Source organism: Cupressus sempervirens, chromosome 5 (assembly GCF_028749045.1).
Source record: "Cupressus sempervirens isolate cs-2001-9-10 chromosome 5, ASM2874904v1, whole genome shotgun sequence".
NCBI lineage: Eukaryota > Viridiplantae > Streptophyta > Pinopsida > Cupressales > Cupressaceae > Cupressus > Cupressus sempervirens.
Genome location: NC_143122.1, coordinates 388,460,457 through 388,486,713, shown reverse-complemented (window position 1 = coordinate 388,486,713; position 26,257 = coordinate 388,460,457). Strand labels below are relative to the sequence as shown.

Here is a 26,257-nt window from a genome sequence, read left to right as displayed (position 1 = left end):
ACAAGTAATGATCATTTGGAAGTTGTCACTTCCTCATGATGTACATAGGGGTAGGCCCAGTAAAATCACATAGTCATGAGGTATATTCATGAAATCATAGTCTTCTTGACTCCTACAATTTATTGATCAGTGGAGGACCCTTCTCAACATGATTTACTCCCTTTGAATCAATATGACCAAGATCACCGAATGTTGACTAAATCACATCCTCTATCTACTCCCTCTCTTTCAAGGTTGCCTATAATTAAATGCCAGGCTCCCTCTGAATCTCAATCTCCCTCTTCTTGCAATATGATTCTATGAGGGAAAAGATCAAGGCATATAGCTCTTATAGTACGTATTCAAAATACAAATATGAGATAGACTAATGTAATACGCAAGGGTAATAAATAGTTCTCCACACACACACACATATATATATATTGTTGATGTTTTTCTGGATCTGCTGCAAATGTAATAGCATTGCCTGTTGAGGTATGTGTTTTCCATATGCAACATCCTCTCATTTATATTGAACATAGGTCATGAATAGACATGTCCCATGAAGGGATATTTCTATTCAATAATCAAATAATTATTTTATATAAACTTAACTATTGTTATATATAAATATTTATATATATATGAATATAAATATATTTCTCTCATATAATAAGTTTATATCTCACATAATAATTATGTGTACAGTTATATAGTTATCCGACTGAAGCTACCAAACATTAACACTCCCTCTTAGCAAGGGAGGATAAAAACAAGACAAATATTACACCATTGGTAATATTAAGAATTTAAGGAAAACTCAAAAGTTTTCTACCATTAATATCGCATACGATATCAAGAGTATTGATCTCCAGAATATCAACATATGATATTTGTCAATTACTCAAAACAAAGTTTAGATATCACATTTGATATCAAGAGTCTTGATCTCTTAGAATATCGACATTCGATATTCATCAAGTACTCAAAACAAGGTTTAGATATCACATTTGATATCAAGAGTATTGGCCTCCCAAAATATCAATGATATTCACCAATTACTCAAAAACATTTAGATATCACATTTGATATCAAGAATATTAGCCTCCCAGAATATTAATGATATTCCCTAATTACTCAAAACGTTTAGATATCACATTTGATATCAAGAGTATTGGCCTCCCAAAATATCAATGATATTCACCACTTACTCAAAACGTTTAGACATCACATTTGATATCAAGAGTATTAGCCTCCCAGAATATCAATAATATTCACCAAGTACTCTAAGAGTAATGGCCTCCCAGAATGTTGAGATACAAGACATTCACCATTTACTCAATTTATTAGATCTCATGATACAAGTTGATTGTAAGATCGTCACCTTACAACAACTTCTCCCAAATACAAGTGATGATCATTTAGAAGTCGTCACTTCCTCGTGATGTACACAGGGGTAGGCCCATTAAAATCACATGGTCACAATTTATGAGTCGCAGTCCTCATGACTGTCACAATTTATAGATCACTAGGGAATCCATATCACTATGGTGTACTCCCTCTCAATTAATAAAATCGGGTCCACTAAAGGTTAACCAAAATAGCATCCTTAGTCTTCTCCCTCTGAATCTTAATCTCCCTCTTTTTCCTGCAAGAACATTCTCGGAGGAAAAAATCAAGGCAAATAACTCTTATAGTACAAAACACTTTTAATAATTATTCTCAACAATAATATTATTGCAAACACTTTTAATAATTATTCACAACAATAATATTATTGTATTTTAATTATAAGAAATGAGAAATTCTATTCCAATATTCAATGTAGTTATTAATATCATCTTATCAATAACAATTATAAGTTGTATGTTAATCATTTAAAAATATAATATATTAACATATTTTGTTACCAATATACTTACATCTTTAAATTTACATACTAACATATCAAACATGCGTACCTTATCAAGGACTCGTAGTGCTTTTTGTTTATAATTACCTTTATATGGGCATGTGGTTCAAGAGAAAATACGCAAGGTTTCTTACCAAATATTGGCTAGTCACTGTTGATTGTTGATTTTCTCCTTACACTTGTCATCTTCTTGGGAACTTCCTTAACGCTAAAAAACTCTTATTTCCTTTACATTGAAAATAGATGTCTCCTTGTATATGTCTAATATTTGTCTCGTTGCATGGACCACATCTAAACATGTTAGATATTCAGAACCACCAAAAACGCCTTTGCAAAAAATGGAGAAAGAACCCTAAACTTTACAAAGCTATCTAGCATCCATTGTGGCAGTCATGAAGGCTTTATTTGCCTCGAGTTCCTCTGACCATTTCTTGGATTTCAGGTATATTTTAGATAGCTCTCCAGCTACATGTCTCATTTCCGGCCTATGTGTGGAATCATATCTATACATGTTGCTATGAGCTTTGCAACTTTCTCAGCACAATCAACAGGGTAGGAATCTTTAAGTTGTCCTCATTCCTTGTCGCATCAAAAGAAAATTTCACAAGTTCCCATCCAGTCAAAAGCTCCAACAAAACTATCTCAAATGCAAAAATGTTAGCTTTCTGAGAGATTATACCGCTCATAGCAAACTCTGGAGCCGTGTAACCTTGTGATCCAATAATTTTCCTACTTTGTGACCTCTTGTACCGGCCATGAGTTTCCCCTGAATCCTCCTTTGTAATCTCTATGCTTGAGAATTGTTCGTTTTCATATTTTCCAGACAATTCAACAGTTATCTCAGAGCTCCCTAAATGTGTGATTCTTGCATTCAAATTAGACCCCAAAATAATAATGCTACTACTCTTTGTTTCTTTACATTTGCATCCTAGCTTTGATACCATGTTGATGTTTCTTTGGATCTACTGCAAATGTAATGGCATTGCCTATTGAGGTATATGTTTTCCATATGCAACATCCTCTCATTTATACTGAACATAGGTCATGAATGGACATGTCCCTTCATGGGACATGTCTATTCAATAATCAAATAATTATTTTATATAAACTTAACTATTGTTATATATATATATATATATGAATATAAATATATTTCTCTCATATAATAAGTTTATATCTCACATAATAATTACGTGTATAGTCATATAGTTATCCGACTGAAGCTACCAAACATTAACATATATATATATATATATATATATATATATATACATTTTCAACATATTATACCACATACAATAATCTAAGGTAACTACAAAATAAATAATAGTAACAAAGATAACTAAAATACTTATAAGTCATCATGTCATTCCATCGTACCTATACAACATTTTTTCTCAACGTTTCCACCTTATGGCTAAGGTTTTAAAACTGTTGTACAAATTGGCTCAATCCAACCCCGCACAATAGATGGTCCATAAATTCATTCAGATATTTTCAAATATGGTCAATTAATTTCATTTTAGAGTGCTTTGGAGCTAATTGGTGTCCATTGTGGAGGAAATGTCAAATTTGCTCCCCTACTCAACCAAGAGTTTCTTTTTTTCTTAGTCGAATTTCGCTATAATTACCACCATTTTGAATTCCTTTCAAATTTAAGAAACAACAGAATGTAGAAATCCCTCTGTACTCAAAACCCTCATGCCATCTATACCATCTCAAGGAATGGAGGAAAGATTCCAAGATAGTTGACGGCAAAATGGTTAATGTCGGGTGGCACACTTGACACGCATCTATCTCTTCTTATTCGTATATCCTCTGCGTGTAATCGTGACATAATACAATCATCAAAAAACTTGTCGCAACCTCTAATAATTTTCTAGAGCCAATTTTGCTGCTATATATAATCAGATCGACTTGTATTCATGTTTCAATGTTCTGATTGTTCCTCTCAAAAACATTGATCGCTCCTTATATATGATGTTACTATTTTGTTTCTTCCTAGTTCACCAAATACTCCACGTTGTGTATTGACTTAAAATTGGTTGGTATCTGAGTTTGTTCTCTGCCTTCGCCATTTCTACCAACAAGTTTTAAGTTGTGACACTGAAGTGTAGACGGTCTGCACAACCACCCAGGTTGTGAAATCATTTCTTGTAATTATTATTCTTCGTCCCCTTTGTTTCCTCTATTGAGAGAAGTGAGCAAACTATTCTCATATTTGACTCCCAATTTGTTCATTCTTCTATATTTGACTCCCACGTGGATTTTTGAGGAGGCGTATGCAGGTAGGATCAAGGTTATTAACCTTGGGATCTTCCAAAAGATTCCAACCATGTTTGATCAACTAATGAATCGCCAAGGTGGGCATATGAGCATCTTGGTCGCATAATCTTGTTGGGTCCATTCGCACCATACTTAAATGATGAATATCACCATGGGTGATGTGGCAGAGAGTGCGGCCTATCCCCAACGAACGGTTCTGATGTCGATTGTACTTTTATGTGAGTGTCACATGGATATCACACAACGATGTGTGGTCCATAGATTCTACTAATTTGTCCACTCTTGCTATGCACTTTGATTATTCTCATGCTCCCTGTGATCTATGTCAACCTCCCATATTTGATGTTATTGTTTTTCCTTATTGAGTCAATATATCTGATGGAAAACCGTTGGAATGGATGAGAAGATTGGTTGCCCACATTCAATTTAAATCATTGTATGGCTCCATCTTCCAACTTCTTATTGTGGGGTCGATGCTTACCAACATGCCTTGTTGGGGATTGCTTCCTTCCTTACATGCCAGTCACCGTGTTGACTATTATGCGCTTCTTTGATTCTGTTTTGCCCAATCTATGCCAATGGAAGGTCGCATCCATCTATTTTGTACTCACATCGTATCTAACGTGTACATCCTGTCCACATTCCCTAAACTCGAGTACATACGTAGTTTGTCATGCTAGCAGCTTGCTCAAAGACTATTTTATTTTGATTTTACTTTATTTACTAATTTTCCAATGCGTTGAGTTTGATCTCCTTCATCTTTGCACTATCGTCTAATGACCAACACAATCTGAATACAACCATCCTCTGCATTCATGTGTGCTTATGCACATTATACAACATATTCTATTAATCAATCTTTCATTACATATGCAGTTTGGCTCTAATACCATGTTGAGTTTGTCATGATCATTGCAAATGTAATGGCACTGCCTATTCGGCATGTTTGTTCCAAATGATGATGACCTCTTTTATTTATATTTGAAAAATGAGCCAAGAATAGACATGTCCCTTCATGGAACATGTTTATTCATTATAATGTAATTAATATAATTATAATTATAGTTATATATGTGTGTGTGTATTATATTAATTTTTCTCATATAATAATAAACTCATATCTCAAATATAATAAAAACATATATATTATATCTCATATATAATTATATATATTCATTAGCTTATTCGACTAAAGCTACCAAACATCAATAGGAGTTTGTGACGGATACTTTGATCTTCAAAGGAGACTTTTACGATTATAATTCCATAACTTATCGATTTTATACTAGTCCTTGGTTTGTTTGAATTAGCACTTGTAGAAGCGACAGAAATTGGACAGGTGACAGGGAATAAAAGAAGTTTGAAGCCTTAATGTGTTCGAAGATGGTGTCGGATGCTTGGGAGTAGTAAGTGGTTTCTCGTTTCGAAAAGGCGGGCGTTCACAGGGATTGAAAAATGATTCAGAGGAGTTGTATAAGCAGTTGCAATAAATAAATGGTGTATTGGGAACTTTACAATCAAGAACTTCACAATTAGACTTTACTGATGCAACTGAGTCAGAGTCACAGATATCTCCTTGTTGCGTGAACCTATGCAGAGTTCATTAATGTCAACCAAATATTTGCATGAATCTGTGAATTTGGTGTTAAAGAATAGACTTCAAAAAGAAAAAAATAGACACTATTATGATTTGAATAGCTTTCAGCAGTTGCAAACAATATGGTCATAACTGGGTTATCTGAAACAAATGTCAAATAAATGAAGGAGAGTTAATTGTGACTGATAACTCTCGCTTTGAGCTATCCATTTTTGTCTTTTAAAAGGCTATTCTATTGGGCCTTAGTCGTCTCATTGCTTCACATCAGATTTTCATTCATATGTTATTTATGTTGAAGATGGTAGCTGCGATAGAGATCTTGATCTCTGGAAATATGAACGTTATTACCGTTATTATTACGTTCAGCTGAAAAGGACATTTAAGTTTAATTTGTAATATTAAATGTAACGACATGTGCCATTCACATGCACTGAGGTATGAATATTCAAAGAGTTATAATTAATTATAGGAGTTATGGGAATCTCAAGAGACCTTCAGTTATAATGTGAAGAGTCTCTCCTATTGTTATATATTTGTAGCTACCAAAAGATATTGTACACTTGAACATTTTATTATCAATAAAGAGATATTTGTGTTGTGTGGTTGGGTTTTTCCCTTCATTCTCTAAAGGTTTTCCCAGAATATTTATGGTGTCTTTGTTTCAGTTTTATATCTTTCTTATTGCTGGTTATCTTATCTTCATTGATTTCTGTGCTCTAGATTTAACATGGTATCAGAGTAAAGTTGATATCAGCAATATAGGAGTGTTAAATTTATATAGATTGTCTATTTGTGATGATCTTGATTTTGTCTGCAAATATATTCTGAATGGAACTCATGATATTGTTGGTCGGATGTTTTGGAACAGACGGGTTTAGGGGAGTAGTTGTGTTTTTTATTCTGTGATGCACTTTGACAGATCTTACATGATCTGTAGAGGAAATTTCACATTAGGTGTAAGGCCTTGTGGGAATTATTTTACAAAACGCCAGTCTTTCTATTGAAGGTTTTTTGCACTTGTTGTAATGGCAATGGCTTATTTCTTTCTAATTTGATGTCTTGGTAGGACTTCAGGAATAAAAATTTTTTAACTATGATTTTTTTTTGTGTTGTTAATATGGAAAGGAGATGCTCAATGCTCAAATGATCGTCACACTTCGCTATTTGAAGATTGTTGATGGCATGATGCAAATAATGAAATGTTCCTTTCAGTGTTAAGTAGAGGAGCTACAATATCCGCTCTAGATTGTGTGTTTTTTGGCCTCATGTTTGTCAACATCATTTCTCATGTTTGGAATTTTATAGCGTGGATTATGTTGAAGCTATCGAGTTTTCTCCACCAATTATGTATTTTGTCGTTCTTGGCTCTTGCTAGCTCATCTTTAGTTTTAATTATGGGATTTTTGTCTAGCTAGCAACAGTTTTCCAGTGTCTTTCTCTCCCATCTATTTTCACGCTGATTCCCTTGAGAACTCGTTTTTAATGAAGCGAAGTTTATAGATGGGCATCTTCGAGGGAATAATTGGTGAGTTTTATTTTGTTGGTGAATTACGAGTTCGAGATTTGGTCACTAAAATAATTCCTCGTTCTTGTGTAATAAGTTTTTTTTCATTCCCGTGTGATGCTTGGCAACTAGAGGTTCTTAGTCATATTCATTACCACTGAGTCAGGAAATCCTCCCTAGGCGGGATTCGATTCATGAATTTGTGCTTTCCTACGATCTTCCTTGCAAAATTAATATTACGTTCATACTAGAGATGTTTGCTTGTGCAATATCTCACATGTATTCTTTATTTGGTAGGAAAGTCTCTTCACGATTCATATATGCCTTTTATGCAACTGCGTAGTCTCCCTGTGAATAAAACTTCCAACTGTCTAGAGTTATCATCCATCACTCTTATCATTTTATGTTTCCATTGATTAATTTTGTATGTCTTTGCCTTTCATCAGGTGCATGTTCTTCATTGCTATTTCATATTTCAATGCCTACAAGTTTTGAGCGATGAGTAGATTGATGGGATAGTGATAAGACAAAATTGTTTCTCCACGGCTTTCGATCATTGAGTCCAACCTTCCATACAACCTGGGTGATAGTGGATTATGTTCTCAACATTCATATGGTGATTAGCAATGGGTCACTATGTGAGTCAAGAAGACCAATGCTACACAACTATCTCTAATTGAGACATTTCATATATGGATAGGTTATGAGGAGTTGGATGCTTCAATGACATGAAGAGTGATATGAGCATTATCGCTATACTTATCATTCATGGTCGAGAGTCATAACTGACAAAGATGGAGTTAAAGTTCAACTGTTGAAAGAACTTGCTTCCACTCCTCTCTTGGTTTATGACATGTTCACTCTGTTATTTTGTTTGGTGGTAACAGTTTCTCTTTCTCAATCTTTCGAGTTATTATTGTTTTATTTTTTATATGACTGTCGTCTCTTTTGAGCACTAGAGCAAAGCATATCAGAGTTCAACTTTGTTAGGGATGGCCACACGTGCTGCCAAATCTCTTGTAAATTATGATTACTAGGCGTGTACAACAATTTTTGTGCATCCAGAGATAAGTATTATTCTACTATGTCTATTGTGTATATTTTTCATGAGATGAAATTATATACAAATAGGAACCGGAATACTATTTAGAATTGATTTGTTTACTGAGAATGGTGAATGTTGTGTAATAATTTTTTATTCTTCCTAAAGCTGTGAAAGTTGTCAGTAATGGAGGGAGGATTATTTATGCCAAAGTGTCTTCTAATTTGTAGCAAGAGGACTACAATGATTGTTGAATGGACCTTGTTTGACATCAACATAGAGATTAGTATTACTCTTGTAGAGTTTATGATTTTTTTGTTTATATAACTAGAAATAATATACTTATTGTATCAATATTTCTTACATGATAGATTAATCTTAATCACTCTTGGTTGCATAATACAACAAGATAAGGATAATAGCTCCACAAGGAGATGTTGAGCTTTAGAGGGAGATTTTAGCTTCAGATGGAGGCTTCATAATTAAGAGGGAGTGCATAAGAAATCCTCTTCATTCTCATATATGATTGTGATGCTTGTGGTATCTGTAAAATTTGAGACTTAAATGGAACTAAGTCTTGCTTTTGTTATACATATTTCTATTCTTGTGTGAATAAAAGAGATTGTAAGATCAGCTATGATAACTATTCACTATGCAATAGTGAACATCATGTGGAGAGAGTTCATGATGTCATCACCTTGAGAGATTCTGTGATGGGAGTTGGATATCATGTTGAGAGATTCCATGACAGTTCACATTGAGAGAGTTCGTGAATAAAGGCTTAGTTGTGAGTCTTGCAAATCTTTTAATGTTGAGTGATTCCATGAATATGATTAATTGTTACCGGGTTGCATGTTGAGCGATTCCATGAATGTGAATTATTGTTACAGTGTTTCATGTTAAGCGATTCCATGAATGTGATTGATTGTTACAAGTTTTCATGAATTTTATAGGGTAAATGAGATGAGATTTCATTATTAACATTTTGGTTGTAGTCTCGTGTGATTGTTCAACTAAAGATCTCTCTCTGGCTAAGAGGGAGTGTTGAAGATGGTAGCTGCGATAGAGATATTTATCTCTGGAAATATGAACATTATTACCATTATTATTACGTTCAGCTAAAAAGGACACTTAAGTTTAATTTGTAATATTAAATGTAAATGACATGTGTCATTCACATGCATTGAGGCATGAATATTAGAAGAGTTATAATTAATTATAGGAGTTATGGGAATCTCAAGAGACCTTCGGTTACAATGTGAAGAGTCTCTCCTATTGTTATATATTCGTAGCTACCAAAGGATATTGTACACTTGAACATTTCATTATCAATAAAGATATATTTGCATTGTGTGGCTAGGTTTTTCCCTTCATTCTTGAAGGGTTTTCCTAGAATATTTCTGGCGTCTTTGTTTCAATTTTATATCTTTCTTATTGCTGGTTATCTTCATTGATTTCTGCGCTCTAGATTTAACAATTTAACCCCATTAATACTAAATTGCAATTACAGACCGGCTAAATTATCCAATCAACATATATGTGAACTATTTGACGAATTCCCCATGAGATTGGGTAGTAGTCAAAAGAGCAAACTTCAGTGGCATCAAATAACAGTTTGGCCCTAGTACTTTATGAGACTAGTAGCAAGTTGGAGTTGGAATCACAAACAAAGGAAAATGTTCTCACCACACTAACCCAATTAGAAGGATGTTTGATCACGATCGAGCAATCACCCCCAGATTTATTGGAAGTTGCTCTTGTGCCTTCAGTGATGGAATTGAAACATCTAAAGTGGCTAAAACATAAAGATGACAAGGTAAAGCTATTGGTTACTTCTTGTTTGATGGAGGTTATAAGAATTCTAGCACCACAAGAACCTTATGAAGAAGACATTATGAAGGAGGCAGTAGCTCATTTTTTATAGTTTTCAACATCTTGGTGACAGCAACAATCATCATTTCACAAGAAGGGAAACAATACTAAAGTCATTTGCAGATATCAGGTTGTGCAATCTACTACTTGACTTGGCAATGTATGATTTCATACATACCATGTTTCATAATCTATTAGGTACAATTAGGGAAGAACACAATGTAGATGTTATTGCAGCCATGGAAAATATTATGGTAATAACAATTACTGAGTGTGATGCTCATTTCCAGCCACTTCTACTAATGGTGTTAACAATTTAAAATAGAGAACAAAAGGTTTCAAAAGCTGCTTGTAAGTTGGTCAACAAGGTGCTCAAACAATGTGAGCCAAATATTGAGAAGTATAAAAAACAACGGGCTAAAGAAACATTTAGGGCAAGGGAATTACAGGTTGTAGAATCTTAGAAAATGAGCAAGAACTAAATAAGGAAAGAGCGAAAAAATTTTACTTGCAGCATATCAGGTCACTTGATCACACTTGTGAGGAAAACAAGAAAGAAGAGTCAACTCAAGAAGTCCATATCAATGTTGAGGAATTTGAGGACTTGTTTGCAACATGATGAAACTTGTGAGAGGGATTCCACTATGAATGATGGTAAGGATTATACTAGCATCTTCTTTAGTGAATTGGAGATTAATATTAACAAATATTATGGTGAATCTAAGGTTGAAAATGAGTCTCTCAATGAGAACAAATTATGTGAAGACAATGATGTGATAGTTGATAAAACAATACATCTAGAGAGGAAAGAAAATTCTGAAAATAGTATGGCTGAAAGGAAAAACGAATCTAGTATTCAAGAACTAGAACAAGATGATGTTACCTTAGGGGCTAAATTCAAGAGCCAAGTAGAAATTCCATTTCAGGATGATGATGATTTTGGAGCATATGGTTTGGAGGATAAGCTGAAAGTATCAAATGATATGGTCATCGCAGCCTTAGTACATTTTGACAAAACCCATAAAAACATTGAGGAAATCATGTGGTAAGTTAAAAGTATTGAAAAGGAGAAGGGAATAATTAAGGGACCCAATAGTGCAAGTCTTCACACTCTTAAGAGGGCATTGGAAAGAATGAAATAAGATTACTTGAAGTTTCTCAAAGATAGAGATATGGCTATCAAACATGCTGAAGATAAAGAGGGAGATAGATGAGTTTTGTCTCCAACTAAGTATGACACAATATTCTTTACATCAGGCTGAAAATGAGAATTCTACAACAGCCACACACATAGATGATTGACATTGATCATAGAACTATGGATCTCATACACATTGTTGAAGGAATTAGTACCTTTGGTGAGAATAAGGTAAACTTAGTATCCCCACTTCACCCTATCTATATGATGCTCATGAGGTTGAGGAAGACCTCAAGGACCAGCAAGAAATGCACACTGAGAGCTCTGATTTTTATAACAGCAGTTATATATCTACACAATGCCACGTGGATAGGAATCAAACAAGTAAAAATGATTCAAAGACTTCACTTGATGGTAATCGTTTCATTGATGGAGATGTTGATTCTAGTGCTGATACTTATGGTGAAGCAGATAATTTAGAGTTGTCTTTAAATTGCCTTGAGCGTTTTTACAGCTTACCTTAAGATTTATCACCAAGTTCTTATGATACGGCAGCTGTCTACTTATTGCTTGGTGATTTTATCTTTCTACATACTTCAATTATCAGCGGCTGCCCTGCTTGAACTATTTGTAAATTTTTAGATTTGGCTTGACCCAGAAGGGGTAGTGAGTTGCATGCAGATGAGTGGGAACTACACATGTTGCTATATATTCTATATAAGATGTTTCTCCTTCCAGTTCCACAACATATTGGTGATAGCATTATCATTCTTGATGTTGATCCGAGTTATGTCAGTGACATCTTGAGTCAAGCTGAACTGGTTTCCTTGCACATGGGCAATGTGATGGGCATCTATTTATTCAGTTGGCTGATTCAGGAGGCTTGGGATTCATCAATCATCTATTTCTACACCTAGGATCATGTTGATAGGTTGGTTTGGGATCCAGGGGTCAACACAAGGTGTGCTTTGCATTGTGGGAGGTTTATGATCAGAGTCACGCAACCTATGGACACAACTTTGTGTCAGAGGTTGACTTGGGATCCTAGAATTTCATTGCTTAAAGAGTTGCGGTTACACACCTTGTTTCATCGTGTTACAGGATATGTTTTCAGGATGGGCTACAAAACTACTTGCAGATATGTATGAGATCCTGGTACCGATTGCTTGAGGACAAGCAATTTCGATGAGGGAGGACTTGTAATGTCCCCTTTTTGGGACATTAGAAATCCATAAAATATTAATTTTGGCTTAAGGGAGCTTAATGCAGATTTATAAAATGGTGAAATTGATATTATAAAGTGGGTTAAAGGTGACAAAGAAGAATAAGACGAAAAGACAGAAGGAAGTTGAAGAGTCACTGTGGAGCATTAAAAGAGGAAAGCCTCACTCATTTTCAGCTATGCTTGGATTATTTGTTGCTTGGAGATTTTGAGTTTCTCTTGGAGAAACATTATGAGAGTTTACATCTTCTATTTCAGACCTAAGGACGCAAACCTTCAGACCATCTTTGGTGGATTGGATGTAGCCCTAGTTCAACATCTGTGGTGGATTCACATCAGGATTCACATCTGAATTTTACAGGCGCATTTTATAGTTCTCTCCAATTTGATTGTGTAGCTGTATTTAAGATTGGATGATGTTATCTAGTTATTGTATTGTTGATGTATAATGCAATAACATATTTTGAGGGATTTTAGTGAACAGTTTGCTGCTACTTTTTTGGTTTATTCAACTGGTTTCAATTGCAAAGATTTTTGTTATATTCTTAAAACTGTTTGTGAGAAAATTTAGTGTGAGGGTCAAGGCAAAACCTTATCCTCCTTGGCCTCATGGTCTCTAACCAATGATCCTTAACCATATTTACCAGGTGCCTTACCTAGTGGGAATCTTAATTGTTCACCCTCCTTGAACTCCTTTCCAGGATTATGTTGGGAGACATGATGAGGTGCCCCAAGTATCCTATACCCTAGGCCCAACAGCAGGACTTTATTCATGGCCTCAATGGTCTTTTAACCATCATCATGAGTTTGCATGCTTAGTGAGGGATTTACACGTTCTCCTCCATCATGTCAACCTCTACTCATTGATTGCATATAATTTATATTAATTGAAAGAGATAAATAAGCATAACTACTTATACCACAACTTAAGAGATTATAATCAGATCGCTGTGTTGTTAGATATGAACTAATGTTGTTCATTCCTATTTATATTTATCCATATATAGATTCTTCCTCAAATCTGCATATGGTCCCCTTCATATATTGTTGTTAATAATGTCTAATGGTTATTAACTTACCATAACCAATATTGATTAACGTAGAGATATGTCTCTTCTTCTCCTATGTATATGCATTTGAATCTGCACTTGGAACGCACAAAAATATGGAAGTGTTATTACATTTGCAGTGATCCAGTACTTCAACAGACCGAATGTTGTAGAATGTAGGAACGAAGATAGTCAGATGTGTATTCATTATTAACTGTAATCAGGCATAACAGATGCTATTCCTATTGGTTCAATTTTCATTCATCATCAGTTAATATTATGCTTCTTACTCTGGAGATATGATCTTCAGATTGCAAGATTCTCTTTTGTATCTTACTCTATAGGTAATGAACCTTTGTTGTAAAATCTGGGCAGTGAGCTCCTCATTGATTAGCCTAACTTTTTGTAAACAAAAGTAAACATATGCATATATTGTGAGGAAACTCTCACTGTGGTTATTCCCATTTTTTAGTTTTCCACGCAAAAATTCTGGTGTTTCTTGTGTGAATGTATTTTACTACTTCAGCTGCATTCTCACATGTTCCACGAAGTGAATGAATTAATAAACAAGCTGAGATTAATAGTTGTTTAAGTGGATATTGATTCACACCCCAGCATCAAAGTGGGTCCAACAACTGATATCAGAGCACTATGGTAGATCTGGGTTTTGGGCACTATGTTTGGAGATTTTTTGGATGATATCGATGCCTTTGGAGATAGTGTATGTGATGTTGTCATAAGAAGGCTATGGACAAGATTTGCTCTCTAAGAAAACTTCTTGAGAAGGAAGAAAATATATTGATGATCTTGAACTTAAGATAAACAACAAAACTGAAGAATGTGTCAAACTTGAAAATGTTGTTCACATGCTGAAAAAGAAACTGGAAGATGCAAAAGAACTGATTAGAAAAAGTCTTAAATCAGGAAGAGACAGTAAAATGTTTATCAATATGCTAAAGGGGGACACAAAAAAAGTACCCGATTCTGAAAAAGGTCAGATCCCAGAAGACAAATGCCAAGTGAAGACTAAGGATGAATCAGTGGACACTGAAGAACAGCGTCTATTCCAGTCTAGGGTAGCAAGATCTATTTCAGTAGAAGTCATAATAATCCATCCAGGTGCTTTTTTAATGGTAAATGCTTTTCTTGCAATAAATTTGGTCACCAGGCAAATGAATGTAGAAGTAGATTCAAAAAATCAATCGTTTCATGGAAGATGTTGTGCTTGTAATAGTTGTGGACATTAGAGCTGCTGAATGTTGAGTTAAAATATAGAATTAAGCTCACTCATTCAATGTATACTAGTTTTTCTGCAATGGATATGGGCATAGAGCTATTGAGTGCAGGATGAAAAAAAAGTTTTAAAGGGAGCTTGAGCACAGGTGGATCTGGTAAGGTCCAGTACATTATAACTGTTACAAGATGGGACATGATGCAGGCTTCTGCAAAACAAATCTGAATGGTAACCATCTGTGGAGGAAGATTAATATCAATAAAGAAAAAAAGATGGAGCATTTATTATAACAGTAAAAAGGTAGTTATGCCTGGAATGATTGAAGATGATTATGCACCTACTCCAGGTGCTGATCCTTCTTTCTAAACATTATATCAGAGATGTACGGTCTAAGGGGGAGAACTGAAGGCAAGGCTAATAAACCCCTAGTGTAGTTGGGTGTCTCCAAAGATTCCTTGATGATCCGGAAAGACAGTAACTGGTTTGTTGAAGTTTGTCATCTTTATTCATGAAACCCTACCTCAAAAATCATGCATATGAATTCTATAAGTGTAACTAGGAGTGGTGTCTCCCCCTCCGAGATGTTTCTCTGAGACCTTGTGCGTACCCAGAAAAAGTCTCCCAATGTCTCCAGGTCTCTCACCATTAAATTTCAACATCTACTGCACGTCTCTAGAGGAAAAAGCATATCAATAAATAATGAAAACAAAACATTTTTATTTTTATTTGTTTGCAATGTGAGTTTTCAATTATTTGACTCTATATGACATAATATTAAATGAGTAGATGATATTACTATTAGTATTAGTATCAATATTAGTGGTTTGATATTTTGATTCAATGGTTTTAAAGTTCATACTTAAAACTTTCCATTGTTCCATTCTGATTGTATTTAGGGGATTTTATTTATTTGATTTAACTTAATTATATTACCAGCTAATTTGTTGTAGTTGGATTCCATGTTCCTGCGATCAATTTATTTATTTGGGAAAAGGGGCCAATTAGATTATTGGGTGATTTAATAATCTAATTTACAAGGCACTTCAATGAAAGTGTTTATATTAGGCAAAAAGTGAGTTCTTCACACTCACTTCTCACTTTGTGTTAAGAGAAAAGAATTTTTGCTCTCCAAACCCCTTTGCAGAAATTGCGTAAATTGCTTGTTGTGGGAGATTGGCTCACCGAATCTTCGGGAGGAGCAAGTCATTGGATTCATAGTGCAATTACTCATATCCACCGAGGTTTACAGCCCATTAGATGTTTCCTTTATTTTCTTCTTCTCTTTTCCGATTTTGGAGTTTTGTCTTGAGATAGGGCGTCCTCGTTTAAATTGTTCCTCTTCGTTTTAACTCTTCCTTTTGATTGCTAAATGTTTGGAGGTTGAGAGCTAGTGTTCCCCTCTATTTTTGTGTGATTCATGGCCCAGTTGGATGGGGATGAGTTTTCATGTGAATTCTTGATTGGAAAATGGGAGTTTTTATTTAGTTATGCAGTTGGATTTTGTGTGCATGCCCAGAACGAGATTTTTATTGGATTTTTGAGAGTTCGAATATATTTTGGAATTGGATTTTGTTTTCATCGAATTCTGAGAAGTTTGGTTTTGGGGTGTTTTTGGTATCACCTTGTTTTGTGTGCCACCCAATTTTTGTGTCACCTTGTTTAGCTTGACTAAGATCATGTGCTAGTAGCCTCTGCTACAAAGAGTAGGATCGTGGAGTCAAAATGATTGGAGGATATTCCAAGGTATTTTATATCCTAATCCGAAAGTGTACTTTTAATTGTAAAGGTTTTGCCATATTTTGGTGTATTGGAGTATTTTGGGCAAAATGTAATTAAACATATAATCCATACTGCAAAATAAGATGAGATCAGCCTGTTTTGGAAACCTGCAACCAGATTAGACAATAATGTAGTAATAACTCATGAAATACATCCAAATCTAAGGTTAGGAAATATACATTTGAATCTACACAACAAACAGACTAAAAGAATTCTGCAAACTTTTCAAGAATCAAATAACAATGTTTAATATTTTTAAAAAAAAGAAATTTATTTAAAACCCCAAAAAAAATGCAAATTGACAATATGTCTTCAAGACAAGATTTATCTCTTTTCCATTCTCTCAGAAAAACCACTTCTCTATAGTTCCTTTGGCATTTAGTTCTATTTAGCAAAATGAACTCTCGGTTTCTTCCAAAAAAATCCCAAATATTGGTTTCTAAACAGTAACTTAATGAAATATGTAAATGTGTACATATGGCAGAATCGCAGTATGTAAGAATTCTACAGTAATATTTAGAAAAGAAAGAACACTCACTAACTAAAATACATCATATTTGATTAAATAAAACTCCAAACAAAATGTACCTTCCTCAGGAAAACAATTCCCGCCATAAGAACAGCAACTCAACTGATATTTAATTCTATTCTGCAGAATAAAATTAATTTCTACAATGATTGATTGGTAGAATTAATTTCAACTTGTGTGTCATTTTGTTGTATAAAAGAAAACACTCACTAAATAAATGCATACATAAGATGGATAGGGTTCTTCATTGCGGGTCTATCTCTAATGTTAATAGTAAATGCAAACCTAGTTAATTGTTTAAGCAGAGAGCAATTCTGGAGATCAGTGCCCCTCCAACTTGGCATCTCAGACACCAGATCGATCTTGTAACATTCAGAGCCCAATCTGACTTGCACAGCGAGCTCGTCATCCACTGAGCCCAGAGCCCCAATTTTGAACAGAGCATCAGATTTTGGGAGATCTCTTCAAACCCAATCCAGCTCCTTTATCTGACATTCAAAGCACAAAGTGTGGATCCATGCAAGCAGATCTGGCCTGAACAAGAGTTTCCAAGCAGTCAAACGCAATTTACACCCTGTTTTAAGGCAAATTCTAAACAAAAGAAGGGCAACTTTCAGATTTCAGATCGATTTTGATTGTCATATCAGAAATCAAGAGACAAATCTTAGATTGAGGTGTGAAAAATTAGAAATTAGAAATTTTCCAATAATTGTAAGTGCAATAATCAGGTTGATCAGAAAAGAAATTGAGCGGATGATAATAACAAAGTCAAAGGATAATCAAGGGATCAAATGTTGAATTGAGAAATATGTTATCATCACACAAAAAATGGCTCTGTCGTTTTGCAGAACAAATCAAAGAAATCTACGATAGATTCCAAGGTTTGGGCCGTCATAGTTTCCATTTTACCAAATACAATGTATCTAGCCACTTAGAAAATAGAACTTTCATTGAGCTTTGTGCTCATCCTTATCCTTCTTCAATCTCCATAATTAGATCCTTATTGAATTTTATTAGTCGTTCATCTTGTAAAAAAAACTTAGACTCGCACCTTTGAACATCTCAAACATTCCATATTTCCATCAAAAAAATCGACCTTAGAATCCATCTTTATAATCTTGTTCTTCCAACTGTTACTCGGTGAACATAACATTTCACTCGAGTAATATAGTACTTGGTCAATACTAGACTTGCTCAGGAAATACTGAACTTCCAACTTAACTTTGCCATCTGCTAGGTGAACACTTTAGTCACTCGGCAAATATTGTTTTCCTTCCTTAACCTTTTTACTCGATTTGGCTTGTGTAGCTCAATGCATTACAATATTACACAATTGTAAAACAATCAAACCAACATTATATTATCATTGTCCAACTCATTCAAGTGCCCATTGAATAACTTGCTTATCAACTTTGTCTTCAACATACTTTCTTCAAATCCTCTTCATCAATCAAATGATATGGCAATCTACTGAATTATCATAATGTCTAGCCAACTAAGACTTGACATCAATGACAATATAACAATTGATATGACTCATTTACATATATTCATGTAGCATTACTAATTACATTATCAGTTGGGACTAACAGCTAGATCTCCTTCATAAAATAAGGCAACAATCCTATGACCACCTCATGGTATATCAAAATGACTCGAGCAATTTCAAAAAAAGGGTTCGTCCCTGACACTTTTAGGTAGGGAACATAGTGTTAAAAGAGAACATGAAAGTCCAAGTAGAATGAGAAAAGAAGGGTGAGTTTGATCCCACCTAGTTAGGCCCCTAGGTTATCGTAGCATCCTTCGGCTTAGGAGCATATCAATTATCAACTCTAGAAGATGAACCTCTAAAAGCTCTCACAAACATCATTCGCCTAAAGAATTTATATGCCTAAGCCACTTAGTGTACCCTGCTACTCCTGAAAAAAACACAAAAACATCTTAGAAAATCTTAAAAAATCATCATCATGGTAGAAACTTAGAAATTTAGGCACCTGGTGATAACAAAAAAATTTTAAAAAGCAAAGAAAAATAGTAAAGGGAAATAAGCATCCAATGGTGAAGATTTGACAATTTAGGCACCTTGGATAGGTACCTTGGTGAAAACCTAGCAATAGGCGCCATGTGTACTTGGACCCACTTATTATCTATCACTGTCTCATCCATCCAAATCCCCACAGCATCCACTCCTCCATATTCTCGTGGTGTTCTAACGTCACACAACAAAAATACACGTATTGAGCTTGAAAATGAGATATATCTTTATTTTCATGCCTCTCTACGTTTGATTAGGATCTGTAGTCCTCCCAACTAAGTGCTTCACGAGATCCTTTGTCCTAGAGAGTATTGTCCTAAAGGTCTTAGTTTGCTAGTCTTATCATGGTTCTAGATGCTACCAATAGGTCCTTCCAAGATGTGTCCTTCTTCATGTCTACCCTTGGCTCGTCACTATCCAGTCCTATTGATCTCTTTGGCAAAAAGTTACTTTTCATGGATTTACTCTTTTCTTTTGATATTGGATTTCAAATTTTGTTTCTTGATTATCTTTTTCAATCAATTCGGTTTTTCTCTACTCAAGGTTGCCGCGATATTTTATATCATGGTACACTGTGAAAGGGGCAATCTGAGAGCGAGGTCTTGATCTATTTTTGTCTCTTTCTTTTTATGCTTGTGAGTTAGTCAGAACTAGGGAAGGATATCCATGTCGATCAAGAAGTAGGGCATCCAAGACCTTCCTTCTCCTGGAATTCTAAAGAACAAAGGAAATACACAACTGCATCTATCGCATGTTTTGATACAAAGAGAGGAAGACGAGGAGGCCACTACTTCCATTCCCCTCTTCAAAGGAATTTTTTTGCGATCTAACCACTTGTGGGTGGATTTAGCCTTTGAAAGAATGCTTTCTTGATGGAAAAGTTGTATGAGCAATTTTTCCTCTTTCAGCATACAAAATATACTAAGAAATGTTATGTTCAAAATCTTTAAGCACACGACCAAGAGGGGGGCAAACCCTAATGGATGGATTAGAGTGAAACCAAGATCGTGAGGCTTCTTCTTTGTTAAATGTAAGTCAATTAAAATTTAGCATAGTTTTCTTAAAGGTGAAAACCCTATTTTTAAAGACTATAATCTTACATTCTTAGATTGGAAACCGAAATTTGATCCTAGTAATTTAGAAAATCTTAAAGTAGATAGGGCTATTCTTAGTCCAAATATTCCGGTAGAATTAATTAATCTAGAATTCTTTAAAGCTATTGGGAATCACCTAGGCAATGTTGAAAAAGATTTTCCGAAGTCTGATAGCATAATAGTAGTCAACATGGATATTAATATTAAATCTTTAAGGCCAATTCCAATTCAGTGACAAGATGCAATCTATGAAATTCATCCTAAATTCCTCAAATCAAAATCACAAAAGGATTTTGAGGAGAAATTAAAACAAGCAAGAAAAGATAGGACTCAATGTCATCAAGAGAATATAGAACCATCAGTAGAAGCTCCAAGTACTATTGAGGAAGGGGAGATTGTAGAAGATAGGGATTTTAGCAGGACAAAGTGCTTAGTAGGGAGAGAAGATTGTTTCAATAGTAATAAGCTCTTAGAAGGTCTTTCAGTAACACTAAATGAGGAAGGAGGGGGTTTTAGGATCATAACTTATCAAAATCTCGAGGAATTAGATAGCAAGAATGCAAAGCCTGAAGGTATAATGGAGGAGGCAGGATCATTTGGATCAAGTAGCTCTTTAGAAGGTGGGTTGAGTAGCCCAGATAGGGTAGAGAATGAGGTCATGATTATCTTTGAACATTTGTGTGATGTGGTGGTCAATGATTTGATGGAACAATTTGTGGTTGAAATTTGCGACAAAGAGGAATCTTCCAGACAAAAAGAGTTGTCGATCAAGAAGTGTTTGGAAGGAAACAATCCGCTAGATAAAGCTGAAAAGAGCATCTTCTAGTAAATTTAGAAGTTTTGGAACAAATAAAACACGAATCGTTAGGAATTATTGCAACTCAGCCCAGTAGTGAAGTCCCTGACTGCGCCAAAAGTTACAAAAAGAGGAGGCAGTTAAACTATTGAAGAATTGAGATCAAGGGATGGTGTTCCAGCAAGGCAGACCAAAATTACAGAAATCTTTTATGCAAGGAAGGGGAAGTTCATTCCCAAATCATCATGAATGTCCTAGCGTGGAATGTTAGGGGATTAAATGCCCCTAGCAAGCAGTGAATATTAAAACGTTGCATTCTTCAACTAAAGCTGAAATCATAATGCTTCAAGAAACTAAATTAGATAGGGATGACATAGCAAATTTAAAGAAAAAACTACGTTTCAGAGAGATATGGGGTTCTCTGGCTAGGGGAGCTTAAGGGGGTTTGGCGTATGTTTGGGACCCAAGAGTGGTGACTATCACAACAATTGAAGACCATGAAAACTAAAGCTGTGGTCTGGTGAGAAGCTCCCAAACTAAGTTAAAAATTAGGATCTTTAATGTTTATGGTCCTATTCCCAACATGGAGAAGGTAAAAGTTTGGAAGGATATTGAAGAAAAACTGTTAGAAGATAGAGCAGGGGTATCTATCATTGGAGGGGACTTCAATACTATTACTAAAACCACAGAGAAATGGGGAGGGATTTAGATACTTCCAAAATCTGTAGTAGACTTTAATGATTGGATTAACAAAAACGGACTTACAGAAATTACAACATCCAAAGAGAGCTTTACATGGAATAACCAAAGAAAAGGTTTTAGCTACATAGCGGAAAAATTGGATAGATTCCTAATTTATGGAAATATGGCTGACCTACCTTTGACATTAAGATCAGAGGTAAAGCCTATATTGGGTTCAAATCACTACCCAGTTGATCTGAAAAGGCCAGACAATTGCCCTTTCAAATTTGAATAGATGTGGTTTATAGCGGAAGGTTTTTTGGAAATGATTGAAAGATGGTGGAAAGAAATTGAGATAACTAGGTCTAAACTCTACCGAGTAACTAATAAACTTAAAATTATTAAGCAGAGCCTTAAGATGTGGAATGTTGAACACCTTGAAAATATATTTGAGAATAAGGAAGCATTGGAAGAGAAGAGAAATTGGAGAATCTAAACCAGGAGGTAATAGCAAAGGGGATGTACTCTGCCTTATATGAACCTGAAAAGCAATTGGTAAAAGAATATGGGGAGGTCCTTGCCAAAAAAGAGATATTTTGGAGACAGAAATCAAGGTAAACATGGTTAGCGGCAGGGATAGAAATAGTAGATTCTTTCATAATTGCACTAAGCAACGGAGAATTGTTAATAGGATAACATCCATTAAAAACAGAGGAGTGGGAGTTGTGGAGGACGCTAAGGGGATAGCTAAGGAAGCTGTTCAGTATTTTGAGGACATCTTGAACGCTTCTGAATCTGGTGGCACAGGAAAACATTGTAAAGAATATTCCTAGGCTTATTTCCCGAGAGCAAAATAAAAAAATTTCGGGCAAATTGACTGTTCCAGAAGTAGGAAATACACTAAGACAAATGAACCCAGATAAATCTCTTTTGCCTGATAGGTTTTCGGCATGTTTCTTTCAAAAATATTGGAGCTTCATAGGGAACAGAATTACAGCAGATTTAGAGGGAATTTAATTATTTCTACAGAGAGTTTAATTATTTCTTAGTTTAAGTGAGCTAACACTAAGAGGAACATTAAATTGAAGTAGCTTTGCGTAATTTCTTTAATTTTTCGTAGCTTGGTTGCAACTGCTACTTCAAGGACTAATTAGAGCTCATAGAATCCTGATTTATCTATTAAGAATGATCCCTATACATGGCATCTAGAGATATTAGGTTTTCATGTGGTAAGATTACGCTAATATCGATCTTGGTCAAGAAGTAGTGCATACAGGTCTCGACTAAAGTAAGCAATTATCCATGTATACTCAGCATAGAAGGATGTTAACCAAAGTTGGGCGGACTCTTGGTTTTATGTAATAAAGTCCATACTGTGAGGAAAGGCCTTCATAACTTTTATCTCTGTAAATAGGGGGATGCCCCTATACCTGTACTTTTGTAATTTTTTGAGTGGATGATGGTCCAAGGGCAAGACGACTGGAGGTTTTATTGTCTCTGCTGTTTCCTACCAATGCCCGTTATGAACGGAGGTTGTACCTAGCAATTTAAAATTAATAAAATCATTATGGCTTAGGCTTTTTATCGATCAAAAAAATTTTAAAAAATCTACAATAATTATCTCCTATTTTGGTCTTTGAACAATGAAATTTCGCCACTTCAAACCTCCTTCCATTAAATGTGATCTGTCCTTCAAAATTGCCTCTTGCAATAGGGAAAACTGTTATGGTAGTTATGGTATAGGATTAAAAAATTTGTTAGTTTGTATTTTTTATAGAAAGGGAAACTAGGAAAAAGGTATTGAACGAGAAGTTATTGTAGAAGACCTACACCAGAGATGAGGGCCGCAATCAAAGGACGCAAGACAAGGACAACAACTGTCAAGAATTTATGCCAGTGCGACGCTGTTGTCACAGAACATGCCAATTTAACAGATTTTTTATTCATTTTGTTTCAGGAAGTTCTGATGAAGGAAGCTATTGATAAATGTTTACAATCATATTTACTCTATTCTCCTCCTTGACTGTTCCAGAAAATCACTAAAATTTCTTTTTGTGGTGGCAAATAAGGTTAAAAAGGTTTGAACTCTCAGAGCAAGAACTTTGTTTTGATTTATTAAAAAAGCTTTGTTCTGTTCTCTAAAGATAACGTGAAGTAGCAATTTGAATTTTCAGAAAAACACTTAGGATGATATGGGAACCAATGAGAAATTCATGTTTACAAAAAAACGCTACTATTTAAGGCAGAATTGGATCGAACAGAAATTGGTAGCAGAACTTATGTCATTATAATTACTGCTAGCAGAGAAAAGTCAACCTTTCTTGTGCTTAAAATTCAGAAAGAAAATAAAATCGTCAGTTTACAATTTATTAAAACTGCTTACTGTTTTTAATTGGCTGAAAATAATAGATTCGGAACAAAATTGAAATGCAAAGGAACAAGTAAATCTATAAATTTAGTCCATTTAACGAGACTCGCGGATATGTATCAGGGTATATAGCATATTCCTTTATATGTTTCTCTGGAAGTTAAATCTGTTTCTAGCATAACAATCTCAACTTTAGGTCTCTACAGAGTCGCCTACTCAATACTCTTTACAGAAAATTTCCATAATGCGACCAAGAAATGGGCAAATAGGACTTTTGTTACTTAATCTGGAATCTATTTTTCTTTTCAAATTCCGAGATATGTCAGATCCATAGAGGAACTATTACTGTGGAGGAGTTCTCTAAGAAGAAACATATTATGCTGTAGGATATTTAAGAATTGGAATCCTGCGTAAAGAACTACTGGTCTCTACTTTTTATTAAGGAGGTGTATTAGAAATGGGTTAAATTTTACCTTACGTGTCATTCATTCATTTATTATTCTTTAAATTTTTCCAAATATTTTTATATTTCACTATATAATTGTATAGATTGAGTAGTATTGTTGTTAAAATTTTAAAAAAATTAAAACTTACTAAATTAATTCTTATAAAATTTTCAAAACACCTTCTGAAAGTGCAATCTTAATTAATATTTTATTGATTGATTTTACTACATGTATCTTGCGAATTTTTAATTTGAAAGCACAATAAATCTTTAAACTCTGTAACATCCCTTACCTCCTACTATAGATACATAAAAATATTAAAAAATCATTTTATTTGTATTCGTATCTGCTCCGCGCAGTTAACTTAGTTTCCATAATAACAATAACCCCAGTCCTGCTCTGTAAAGAATGATTACCATTTCAAAACTCCCAAAACATTTGCGAAGTTCAAACAAAATATAAATGCTAAAAATTTGCAGGAGCAATTATCTTTCCAGTAATGTTAAATGACAAAAAAGGCTAACCTGAGAACGAGAAATGCAAAGATTCTTAACGCGAGGAAAACACTCGGATCTGCACGCCCCAATGCAAAAGCCCGAGTTTTCAACAGCAAAGCGCGGCCCAGGTTTCTCACAACTCGGTTCTGGTGCGGGATTTAACGAACCAATCGGTAAAGACGGCGTTAGGTGAATTATTAACAATGGAGTCACAAAGCATAAAACTAAGAGCGGAACAACAGATCTGCTGAAACAGTTTTTTGCATTGAATTGCAATTTCTGCATCTTCTTCCTGCACCTCACCATGACAAGTCTTGAGCTCCTATCATCTAACAAAAACAAATTCCTGTTCATTGAATTTCATAGATTCTACGGGATGTTTGCACAAATTTTCCCTTCAAAAAGAATTTCAACTGTTCTATACTCAATTGATCTCCACGGAACTTTCCCTAAATCAATTGCAATCAATCGATTCTGAATGCACTTCTTGGTTATATATCAAATGGTTTGTACATGCCGGCTGAATGCATTTCTTGGATATATATCAAAGGGTTTGTACATGCCGACGGGAGCCAACCGGGGTGGATTCAATTGGGAATATATTTACTGTGTATATATATCAGGGTTTGAATATGCCTGCAGGGTCCAAATATAACGGCTTCACCTGGGGAAATACTGTGTGTGTATACGTTAGGGTTCGACCATTCTGTACCAGAGAAATATCGACAATTGGACAGAATATATTTTATGTGTATATTTTTCTAGTGGACGATTTTGACATGGCACTTGGTGATTGATGACTTGTTGTCATAAGATATTTTATCAGAAAATTGGATTATCTTACCAGCCTTTTTCTCTTTGGGACGGCAATTGTTGACCGGTTGTAACCAAAACAAATATATTTTGGTTTTTGGTTCTTCTTGCACGACTTGGCATGCTCTTGAATGATATCGTGCAAAAAAGTTTTCGTCAAAATTGGATTATCCAATAACTTCATCTCAACGATTGTAATTATATATGTATTCCTCATTAGTACTATCTCTTGTACGTCTATATGTATTCCTCATTAATACTATCTCTTGTGCTTCAACGTCTAAGGTTATGTCGATTGTTAAATCATAAATATTTAGATATGACATAAAACTTTCTAGAAGATCGTAATATTGTGTCATATAAGAGATAATATGGAAATTTTGT

General features: G+C 34.7%; 1 protein-coding gene across 1 annotated transcript in view; it reads right to left on the bottom strand.

The window, feature by feature from the left end:
- Positions 1-26,014, bottom strand: part of LOC149556416 (uncharacterized) — a 67,494-nt gene extending 41,480 nt beyond the window's left edge. The window contains exon 1 of the mRNA XM_089830717.1: positions 25,088-26,014. Within this exon, the coding sequence (XP_089686843.1) occupies positions 25,088-25,414 (327 nt within the window). The 5' untranslated portion in view covers positions 25,415-26,014. The remainder of the gene's footprint in view (positions 1-25,087) is intronic.
- Between the last annotated feature and the right edge of the window lie 243 nt (positions 26,015-26,257).